The sequence below is a fragment of the Cajanus cajan genome, chromosome 10 (genome assembly GCF_000230855.2).
Source record: "Cajanus cajan strain Asha chromosome 10, NIPB_CcT2T_4, whole genome shotgun sequence".
Classification (NCBI taxonomy): Eukaryota; Viridiplantae; Streptophyta; class Magnoliopsida; order Fabales; family Fabaceae; genus Cajanus; species Cajanus cajan.
In genome coordinates, this window is record NC_138526.1 from 15,359,616 (window position 1) to 15,372,001 (window position 12,386).

The window sequence follows — 12,386 nt, forward strand, 5'->3', positions numbered from 1 at the left end:
CAGGTGGCACTGGTTCTTGTGCTTAACCAATCCATCATGCTACTCAAACCAGTTACACCAGTTGAACTGGCTACTATGGTTTGAGTTTTATAACAATGCAAAAAATAAAACCAAATAAATAAGCTCTCATATTTCAAAAGCCAACAACTCATATCATTCATAATGGATAAAGTTGTTGGAAATTAATTAAATTAGTAATCTAGACAGTCGCTTTGAATATTTAGAATTATACATTTTCTCAATCAGAAATGCCTCATGTTCTTTACCTAAAAGTAAACCTCCATTGAACAATTTAGTGCATGTTTGGTTTTCATTTTTAAACACAATTTTTTCTTGTTTTCATTTTTAAACACAATTTTTTCTTCTCTCTATGTCCAAATGTAAATTTACGTAGAAGCTCCTATTTATTATTTCCAGTTACACATAATTTTTCACGTCTTACTCCAATGCAAACACACACTTAAGCAAGAATACAGGCAGGACAAGGACAAGAACAAGAAGAATGCAAAACTGAATTTCTTGTCAGGGTATCAGCAAACTAAAGCCTAAGAGCCCATCTAGATAAACTTCTCTTGAAACACTTCTAGAAGAAAAAAAAAAGTTTTAAGTTATACATAAATTTATTTGTAATATTTTCTACAAATTATAAGAAAATTTCTACAAATTAACTTACATAAGTTAATTATATTTCTTTTTTCTTCCTATTTTATTCAAGAAGTATATATAAACAGATCCTAGAGGCTAACTAAACTAATTTCGGTACAATGATAATTAAGCACAATTTTCAAGATTTTTTTCAACAAATTATAACAAAAGGTAACACTCATCCACCCGTGGCAGAGAACAAACCATCACAAAATCCTTTCCAACAAAGTTGATCAATAACCAGAGCAATCGCTAACAAAACCTTACCAAAGAGCATAACCAAACCAATGCCTATAAAGAAAAAAAATAATTATTCAAATAATAAGATTTGTTAAATTAAAACTTGCATTAGCAAAATTATCATAACAAAACTTATGTGCAAGCAAGCTCTGGCTTCTCCTCCACTAATCAAAAGAGCTTTCACAGAACACAATAACAATAACAACAGAAGAAAACAATTGAAAAAAAAAAAAAAAAAAAAGCTTCACTGGAGATCCTCAACGATCTTAATCCCCATGCTATTGGCGGTTCCGATGATGGACTTGGAAATGGACTGGAGAGGCATGTTTTGGAGAAAGGGATCGGACTGCTTGACCTTGGCGATCTCGAACACGTGCCGAACGGAGAGCGTGGAGGCGGTCACGTGACCGGGGCGGCTGCTGCCGGACTCCACGCCGGCGGCTTTCTTAAGGTACCAGGAGACAGACGGCGACTTGACGGTGAACTCGAAAGTGTTGTCCTTGTACGCCGTTATCGTGACGGCCATGGGCGTGTCGGGCTTGTACTTCTGCGTGCGCGCGTTGAAGTCCTTGCAGAAGGCCATCAGGTTCAGACGGTACTGCCCTAGCGCCGGGCCCACCGGAGGCGCCGGCCGGGCTCCGCCAGCGGGCACCTTCAGCCGGATCGTCGCCGCCACTGCTTTCGGGACGCTCATTGCTGGGAATTTTCGAGAAACATGGGGCGGTGAAGTGAGGGTTTGTTTAAGCTTCGCCACATGGGCCTGGCCCAGAAATGAAAAGGTGCTGCTGCTTTGGGCTCTGGACAGGTAGAAAATCGATTCACGGGTATGAGTACGTTCCTTAGGTAATTAATTAGCCACCAATTAATTATTAGTAATTTATTTTTAATATATTAAATTTCAATTTAAAATTAAATATAATAAATATGTATTGAAATAAATTTAAAAATATCTAAAAATATTATAAAATTATTTTTTATATAAATTATTTATTTTATTATTTACAGAGATTAAATAACAAAAACAAATTACTGCTCACTAAAAATAGGTCACTAATAATGTATAATTAAAAGAATACTAATATTATAATATATGTAATGCATAAATTAAAAATTTATTATATATAAATAAAATTTATAATAAATTATATTTAAATTTTAATATTTTTTTAATGATCTATCATTATTTTAAATAACGTAATATTCAGTAACATGGCATATAAGAATAAAATTTTAAAAAATAATATGTAAAATATCTTCATTTATATACATTTGAATGAGTGGTTAATATTTATTTTATTAATAAATTTTATATGTATGACTTTTATTTAATATTTTTAAGTTTTAAATATTATATTATTAAATGTTAATTTGATGAGAGGACCAAAATTTTATACGTATGATGATTGAACTTAATTTCTCATGTTTCTAATTATTCTAACTCTTCCCCATCTAATCATTAGGTTAGGTTGACTAAAAATACAATTTAGTTTTATTTTAAAATATTAAAATTTAATTCATAAATGATAATGATAAATAAAAGTTGAATCAGATAAAATTTTTAAAAAAGATTCTAAAAATTATCTTGTTGAAGAAAATCCTTAAAAATATTATTGTATAAGATAAATATTTGTATTTAATATATAAGGATCAATTGATTGATAATTTATTTAAAAGTATTAAAATTTAATTTAAAAATAATTATGATAAAAAAAACTAAATTAGATAACAAGTTAAAAAAAAACTATAAAACCTTCTCTTTAAAAGTTTCTAAAAATGTTATCGTGTACAAGATAGATGTTTGTGCTTAATATATAAGAGTTGATTGTAGTTTGTGCAATTTAAATTATTTATTATATCTAACTAAAATTTATAATATATATATATATATATATATATATATATATATATATTATGTTTGAATATATAAATTGTATTTCAAATTTGTATAAATGAATATTTTTAAATGTATAAAAATATTTTAAATTTTTTATAAATAATTTATATTTAGCACAATATTAATTTTATTTATTGATAATTTCTTTTAAGAATATGAAAATTTAATTCATAAATAATTATGATACATAAAAACTGTAATAATCTATCTTCGTCCCTACACTATACAACACAACTACTAGTAGTGGAAAACATCTAACTTAAGATTATAAACTTACAAATATAAGACATGTATTATACTGCATACATGTAAAAAGAAAACAATGTATAATCACAACTTCAACTTCAACATGCAACTCTCAATTTAAAGACAATATCTTCCTACATCTCTACAACATTCAACACAACTAACATCATAAAACATCTATAAACAACTCACACAACCTAATCAATTTATGCATATTCAACATAACAACACACACACACATATATAATATCTTTAATGAGTCGTCATACATATCAACTTATAAAGATATCTTACAATTAAGGTAAACAATTTAAGTGGTTAGACCCTACCAAACCATAATGTTGATATAAACTAGAAACAATAGCTAGTAGTGTGGCTAGAAATAATGGCTAGCATAAAACTAGAAACAATGATTAGCATAAATTAGACTAGTTTCTCATATGTTGTCACTTAAACTATGAAGTCTAACTACTATCAGGATAAAACAATTTGTGTATGAGTTTACCATGACATTAGTTTGCAACACTAAGCCACCTATGTGATTAACCCATATTTTAACCTCCAAGTACTATGTCCCTTCGACACTAGGTTAGAGACTAAGTCTCTAACTTGATATTTTACTCAATTTGTCGCTTTATACATGTATATCTCAATTTTGCCCACATACGAATATCAAATAAAACTTAAAGGGGACATTTGAAAAAAACTTACTAATTCAAAAGCCAATGACGGGACTCTCACAGCATCACAACGTATATCCACATAATGAGATATTCAAAATTTTGAAATCAGCTTTACTTCCCCTAGTTTTTACGTATCATAGTTAAGATATGTGTCTAATCCACATGCTTATAGCTTAACAACTTAACAATTTTAGCAACTTAAACAACATACAACTTTATCAACTAACTACTTACAACTTCAAAAATATTCATCTTTACTTAACATATCAACTTTCAACATACAAATTGATCATCATACATCATTCATCTCACAAATGATTCAATGAATACATCAGTTACAACTTAACAACATAAAAAATCATCATTCAATTGTAAAAACAACTTAATAGTAGATGTTTGTCATACAACTTGCACCTAGTGCCACTCAAGGTTGCCCACACCTGTCCATTCAACCAACGCTTAGTGTAGGCTAGGCAAGGACCTTTAGGACTTCACACCCAGTGTGGTAAAACCCCATGCCCAGGCTCACGTCAATTAGTTCTCTTTTCTTATGCTCAACACCATTCAAAACCATGTCCGATGCCAGTTCAATCTGAGACGATTCTTTCTCGTCATGCTTGGCATCATCGATCCATCATCTAGCGTGAGCAAAATAGAGAGCCTTAGATTAAACCACACTATTCGCAATGAAGACGTGTCCAACATGACATTAGTTTTGCATTTAAGTAACACGCGAATTCAGATTCCACCTGAAATCTAGCAAATTTCCAACATATATTTCTTAATACAAGATTTAGACACTATAAGCAACTAAAAAACAATCTCATTTACAACATGCACTCACTAAAACCCACAAATCATCACAACCTCTTCAAACACAACCAACAACAACTCAAAAACCCACTCACATTCTCCTCCTCCTCCATCAAATCATAATAACCAACAAACAATGAATTCAAACAACACCTTATCAACATACAATCCATGAAATTAACATAAGCTTCTCTTAAAACTTGGGTTTTTATACTTTGTAAGATTTGAATCCCCCACTCAACCAGATGGATTAGCTACAAGGAAGATGAGAATTAAAGATATCTTAAAAAAGGAAGAATAAAATCTTGAGTTCTCAAAAAATCTCCCTTTAGAGTTCTTAAAACTCGAACTTATGAGGTTTCAAATTTAAGAAAACTGTATATACTCTTTCTGAGCTAACTCAACTTAACTCTACTAAAACTTACCATTTAACCATACAACTGAAGTAAACAACTCAAAATGACAGTGTGACAAACACAAACGTAATATCTTTAAAAATTGAAAATAGTTCTTATATAAATTATAATCAATATTATTGGTTTATAAAAAGTAGTTTAAGAACACTAGTGAAAAATTAGTATATTACGTCACCTCTTTAACGTCGGATATACTAAAATTTGAAGTAAAAAAGACGCGGTGACATTTTTGTAATTTCTGTGAACTTTTTTACGTCGGACCCTACCAAGTCCGACGTAAAAAGTAAAATCTACGTCGGATGTACATTGTGTCTGACATAGATTATACATTTTACGTCGGACCCTACTAGGTCTGACGTAAAAAAAAGACGCGAAAGCGAATAAGAGAGTGTGCCTCCCCGCACGCATTCACTCACTCGGATCTCATCATCACTTTTTTAGATTCTTCTCTGTAAACTCTCTCCCTCTCCTTTGTTGCTGAATCATTTTTTGTCTTCTGCAGAGTGGGGTGAACTCTCACTACTAGAAAAATTAATATTTGTGACGAATTTTGTGACGGAAAAAATAGCATCGCTAATAGTGACGCATTTTGTGAGGGAATTTTAAGTTTAGTGACGGACAAGAATTTATTGACTTTTGTGACGGATTTTGTGACGGAATATATTCCGTCTCTAAAAAACCGTCACAAATTTCGTCACTGAATCAAAAAAAAAAATATTTGTGACGGATTTTGTGACGGAAAAATTTTCGTCTCTAAAAATCCGTCACAAATTTCATCACTAAATAAAAAAAAAATGTTTGTGACGGATTTTGTGACGGAATGAACTTCGTCTCTAAAAAATCCGTCACAAATTTCGTCACTAAAATTAAAAAAATTTAGTGACGGATTGTTCCCTCTCAAAATTCCTTCACAAATAGGTTAAAATATTTTGTGAAAAAATTTGTGACAAATTGTTCCTCTCAAAATTTAAATTTTATTTATGAAACTTTTATATTTAAGAATTATGTATAATTAAAGAAAATATGTTAAATTTTTTTTAAAAAAATAATAAAATTAAAAATATTTTATTTCATTAAAGGACTGAAAAAATTATGAAACTCATTTAATTAAATAAAAAATTATCAATTTTGAACATAAGAAACTAAGACATTCATTAAAAATATTTAAAAAAAAACTTGTGAAATTAAAAAAAAGAATATTAATTTAATTTTGGCTTAATTACATTTTTGATCCCTCAAGTATTGTAATTGTGCAATTTTGATCCCTAAGATTTTAATTGGATAATTTTAGTCCCTAAATAATTGTAATTGTGCAATTTTAGTCCTTTAATTTTTAATTGAACAATTTTAGTCCCTCAAAAATCATAATTGTGCAATTTGAATCTCTCCCATTAAAAATTTAATAATTTTAAAATTTTAATATATATATATATATAATAATTTAAAATTATACAATTATTTGCTTATTTAAGTTAACATATACTATAATTTTTATTAATGTAACGAATGATATATATTTATTATTACTAAATAAATAAAATTTATATATTATTAATAATTTAATATTGCTAATAAATTAATATCAATAATATTTTTAGTATATTTATAGATAAATTGATAATTTGATAAATATAACTAAGTATATATTAATATACTTTTACAAAAATATAAATATAGTAGATAAGATATGTATATTTATATTTTTGTAAAATTATATTAATATATAATAAGTTATATTTATCAAATTATTAGTTTATGTATAAATATACTAATAATATTATTGATATTAATTTATGAATAATATTATAAAAATATAATATATATATATATATATATATATATATATATATTTTATGTATTTATTAATAATAAATATATATCATTTGTGTGACACCCTCTACCCCACATACCATAACACAAATAACAAAAATTGAATAACATAATCTTTTTCATAATTGAAATTGTAATACCCATTTTATTATTATGGCATTTTCGTAAATTTTCAAAGGTATAGGGGTATTTTTGTAATTTTATTATTGGATGGCATTTTAGTAATTATCGGTGGCATTTTCGTAATTTTTATTAAAATTTTTGGGCATTTTCGGATTTTGGAACGGGCTGTTCCAAAAGCGGAACGGGCCGTTCCAAAAGAGAAAAACACGTGTTCTGGGTTGTGCAGAACAGGGCCGTTCTGCTGGGTTTCGAAACGGGCCGTTCCGGGGCCGTTCCAGTCGAAAATTTTACGTTGTTCTGAAGGATTCAGAACGGGCGTTCCGTTTTCGGAACGGGCCGTTCTGGTTAGGTGGCGAAAATTTGCTATAAATAGGGGCCTTGGGGTGTTGGAAATGTATGCCTTGAGAGAGAAAATTCCTAGAGAGAGAAAGGGAGAAAGAGAGAGGAAAGAGGAGAGGAAGAAAGAAGAATCCAGTAGAGGAGATTCTGCCCGAGTTTCGGTTCCTGTTTAAGGAGAGAGGTGGAGGTTCTGCCCGAGTTTCAGTTCAGGTTTATACAAGTAAGGGTGGCATTTATAAAATTAATCTAGTATGCTAAGTAAGGGTAGTGCTTATAAAATTAATCTAGTGCGTATGACCATGATAGGAATAGTATAATTTTAATATGCTATTTTATGTGGAGATTTTCATTTCATATAGTATAATTTGGATCAATTGATGGTTGTTTTGGATATTTATATTATTATTATATTGACAAATTGGCATGGTTATGGTTATGTTTAATTATGGAATATGCTGTGTATGTGGTTTGGAAAAGTAAATAGGACTTAAAGGAGTAAGGTTATGGTATGGATTAGATCTCTTGGTGAGATCAGGATATAATCTTTGGAAAAATATGAAATTGGGAATCCCATGGTGAGGATTCCAATGTGGAACTTTTCCAAAGGTTATATGATAAACCACTTCAGATGTTAGGTGGATTCTGAAGTACTCCTTTAAGTATTCTATTTGCTACCGGTATGGGGGCCAGGCCGAGTCATACCGATGGATGAAGTGGCCATGATCACCAGGGTTACGTGACGACGTAATTCCAGCTGTATAATTCCATGAGAGGTCAGGTGTGATTCCTGGGTTGCTGATATGTTTCAGCGTGCGTGTCAACACTTGGTGGATGGTGTTGAGGCCAACATTGTGAGGATATGTTGGTGTGAGATCATGGAATAATTATACAGTGGTGTGACTTTGTTTCTGGATGTGGAATATGTATACAAATGGTGTGGATTGTATGCATTGGATTTTAGATTTGATTTATATTTGGCATGGAAATAACTATTTATAAGGTTTATTTCCTTGGTGCGGATATATATATATTATGGATAAATATCTGTTTAATGATATTTTATCATGTACTATGGTTGGTTTTATATGTGCTAACCCTTGCATGTTTTCCATGTGGTTTGGACTGTGATGATCTCACTTTGTGGGGGAGCAGATCAGGTGTGAGGCTTGGGATAGCAAGAAGTCTTATGATAGCTGCTTTGAGTAGTAGCAAGGTTTAGAGCTTGACCAGCACCTAGGGTGTCTATATTATATTATCTTTTGGATTACTGTATAACTTTACTAAGGATGATGACTCTGCCATAGCAGATTATATTATATATTTTGGAAACAATTTATATGTTATTGTATAATTACACTCTAGCGTAGCTGGCTTTTGCTCTATTTTCTTTATTTTATATATTTTATTTTGGTTGGTTATTGATGTGACGGCCTAGGGTGGGTCGTTACAATTTTGGTATCAGAGCTGGTCGAGTCTCTTTAGGGTTTGTGGGGAATGGTCTTGTTGCATTTCCGTTGTGTGGAAATGAAAGGAACTTCATGAGTAACTCATGAGTTTCTTGATCTTGATTAGGAATTTCTTATGAGTTTCGTGTAAACTCATAAATTTCTTTGATTTTTTTAGGATGGCTGGTAGGGGAAATCATTCTAATTCTTCTTCAAGCATGGATGGGCGGCAAATTGCTCAAGCTATGGAGTTAATTGCTGCTGCTATTGGACAACAGAATACCTTGTTGGCTCAGATGGAGACTAACCGGGCTGCAGCTGAAGCAGCTAGGACTGAAGTACCTGATGAATATAGGGGCTTGTCAGAATTCAGAAAAGGGAATCCTCCTCAATTTACAGGTGTTAATGGACCTGAAGTTGCTGATCAATGGATTGAGGAGATGGAGAAAATTTTCATGGTGATGCAGTGTCCAGAGGAGAGGAAGCTAAATTATGCTGTTTATATGCTAGTGGGTGAGGCTAGCTTCTGGTGGAAGGGTGCTCAAGCTATGATGGAGGCTAGAGGTGAAGCGGTAAATTGGGATAACTTTAAAAAGGTGTTTCTGGAGAAATATTTTCCAGATAGTGCTAGGTATGCTAAAGAAGCTGAATTTTTGAGACTGCAACAAGGGAATATGTCAGTACAAGAGTATGTGGTCAAGTTTGAACACTTGGCTAGGTATTATTCTCAAGCTATCACTGAAGCCTGGAGATGCAGGAAGTTTAGTGAGGGTTTAAGATTTGAGCTGAAAAAGACTATTGTCCCTATGGAAATTATGGAGTTCCCAGTTCTAGTTGAAAAGGCAAAAACAGTTGAGAGATTTGAAGGAGGAAATAAAATGGAAAAGGGTCCAGAGGGATCATCTGGATTTGGTAGGGGGAAACATCCTCAAAAGAGACCATCTCAGTTTCAAATTGGGAATGCTAATAAGAAACCAATGGGGACTACTACAGGAGCTGTTAGATGTTATAGATGTGGAGGCCCACATATGATAAGGGATTGTCCTACAAAGAACTATACGTGTTTTAAATGTGGCAAGGTGGGTCACATGGCTAAAGATTGCAATGTCAAAAATATTCCAGCTAGAGAGAACCAGAAAGTGGATCGGCCTACTGCAGCAGGTCGTGTCTTTGCTATAACCGATGCTGAAGCTGAAACGTCATCTGAGCTGGTAAAAGGAAAGGGCAAAGCTGATGGTAATGATATTTCTATTTTATTTGATTCTGGTGCTTCACATTCTTTTATTTCTTATGAATGCGTGGCAAGGTTAAATTTAGTTGTGAGTTCCTTGTGTGTGGATCTAGTTGTTTCTACCCCAGCTTCAGGGTCTGTTTTGACTTCTGAGGTTTGTTTGAGATGTCCAGTGGAGGTGGAAGGGCGTTGTTATAAAGTGAATTTGTTTTGTTTACCTCTATCCGATTTGGATGTGATTTTAGGGATGGATTGGCTTTCTACCAATAAGATTTTGATAGATTGTTCAGAGAAGAAATTAATCTTTCCTACTGATGAACAGGAGAGATTTATTTCTAATAGACAGGTGGATGGGTTGTTGAAAAATGGAGCTCTTGGGTTTATGATCTTATCTTTTATTAGTATAGAGAATGAAAAGTTGTTGAATAGTATTGATGTTGTTAGAGAATTTCCAGAGGTTTTTCCGGATGATGTTCCGGGATTACCACCAAAGCGAGAGTTAGAGTTTAGTATTGATCTTATACCAGGGGCGGGACCAGTGTCCATTTCTCCTTATAGAATGGCACCAGCGGAGTTGTTTGAATTGAAAAAGCAGGTTGAGGAGCTTTTGGAGAAGCAGATGATCAGACCAAGTGTCTCTCCGTGGGGAGCACCAGTGTTATTGGTAAAGAAGAAGGATGGTGGTGTGAGGTTATGTGTGGATTACAGGCAGTTAAATAAATTGACAATCAAGAATAAGTATCCTTTGCCAAGAATAGATGATTTGATGGACCAATTGAGGGGAGCTTCTGTTTTCTCCAAGATTGATTTGAGATCTGGGTATCACCAGATTCGGGTAAAGGAAGAGGACATACCAAAGACTGCTTTCAGGACTCGATATGGTCATTATGAGTATGTTGTCATGCCTTTTGGAGTGACGAATGCTCCAGCTATTTTCATGGATTATATGAACAGGATTTTCAGACCCTTTCTGGATAAGTTTGTTGTGGTGTTCATTGATGATATTCTGGTTTATTCTAAATCTATGGAAGAACATAGAGAACATCTGAGAATAGTTTTGCAGGTATTGAAGGAGAAACAATTATTTGCAAAGTTGTCAAAATGTGAGTTTTGGTTATCTGAAGTTAAGTTCTTGGGTCATGTGATTTCTGCACAAGGAATTGCAGTTGATCCTACTAAGGTGGAAGCGATTTTGAGGTGGGAGCGTCCAAAATCAGTTACTGAAATCAGAAGTTTTGTGGGATTGGCTGGCTATTATAGAAGTTATGCCTTTGACACAGTTGACTAGGAAGGATCATCCTTTTATATGGACGGAGGAGTGTGAAAGGAGTTTTCAAGAGTTAAAGGAAAAGTTGACTTCGTCTCCAGTATTGATTCTGCCAGATCCTAATAAATCTTTTGAGGTTTATTGTGATGCATCTCATCAAGGTTTAGGATGTGTTCTTATGCAAGATAGACAGGTTGTGGCCTATGCATCTAGGCAGTTAAAGACTCATGAACGGAATTATCCTACGCATGATCTAGAGTTGGCTGCGGTAGTTTTTGCTTTGAAGATTTGGAGACATTATCTCTATGGAGCAAAGTTTGATGTGTTCAGTGATCATAAGAGTTTGAAATATTTGTTTGATCAGAAAGAGTTAAATATGAGGCAAAGGAGGTGGATTGAATTTTTGAAAGATTATGATTTTCAGTTAATGTACCATCCAGGTAAAGCAAATGTGGTGGCAGATGCTTTGAGTAGAAAATCTCTTCATATATCTTACATGATGGTTAAAGAGATGGAGTTGGTAGAGAAATTCAGGGATATGAATCTTAATGTTGTGATTGCCTCAGATTTTATTAGTTGTGGTATGACTACCATTACTAGTGATTTCTTAGAGATGGTGAAACAAAAACAAGTTCAGGATGCGAGTTTGAACAAGGTTAAGGAGTTGATGAGTTCTGGGAAAGCTGAAGGATTTGAACAAGGTACAGATGGAATTTTGAGGTACAAGAGTAGAATTTGTATTCCACAAGATGAGGAGTTGAAGAAGTTGATACTTGAGGAAGGTCATAAAAGTAAGTTAAGTGTACATCCAGGTATGACAAAAATGTATCAAGATTTGAAGAAAATGTTTTGGTGGAATGGGATGAAAAGGGAAATAGCTGAGTATGTTGCATCTTGCATTGTGTGTCAAAAAGCTAAAGTGGAACATCAAAAACCAGGAGGTTTGTTACAAATGATGGAAGTGCCAGAATGGAAATGGGATAGTATAACCATGGATTTTGTTGTTGGATTACCAAGGTCTGCTAAGAATTGTAATTCTATTTGGGTGATCGTGGATAGATTAACTAAGTGTGCTCATTTTCTTCCGGTGAATATAAAGTGGTCCTTGGAAAAGTTAACTCAATTGTATATTAAGGAGATTGTTAGATTACATGGTGTGCCCTCCAGTATCATCTCTGATAGGGATCCTCGTTTTACATCCCGATTTTGGCAAA

The 12,386-nt window shown here is 32.8% G+C and overlaps 1 protein-coding gene across 1 annotated transcript; it reads right to left on the reverse strand.

Annotated features, from left to right (window-relative positions):
- Nucleotides 1–939: 939 nt before the first annotated feature.
- On the reverse strand, nucleotides 940–1,640 carry MRPL11 (mitochondrial ribosomal protein L11). Its single transcript, XM_020384270.3, has one exon. It carries the CDS (start codon nucleotides 1,577–1,579, stop codon nucleotides 1,130–1,132), a length of 450 nt encoding a protein of 149 aa, XP_020239859.1. The 5' UTR covers nucleotides 1,580–1,640; the 3' UTR covers nucleotides 940–1,129.
- Between the last annotated feature and the right edge of the window lie 10,746 nt (nucleotides 1,641–12,386).

What these genes read in the sequence shown, in the direction of transcription:
- MRPL11 (XM_020384270.3), bottom strand. Translation starts at nt 1,579, where the DNA reads ATGAGCGTCCCGAAAGCAGTGGCGGCGACGATCCGGCTGAAGGTGCCC.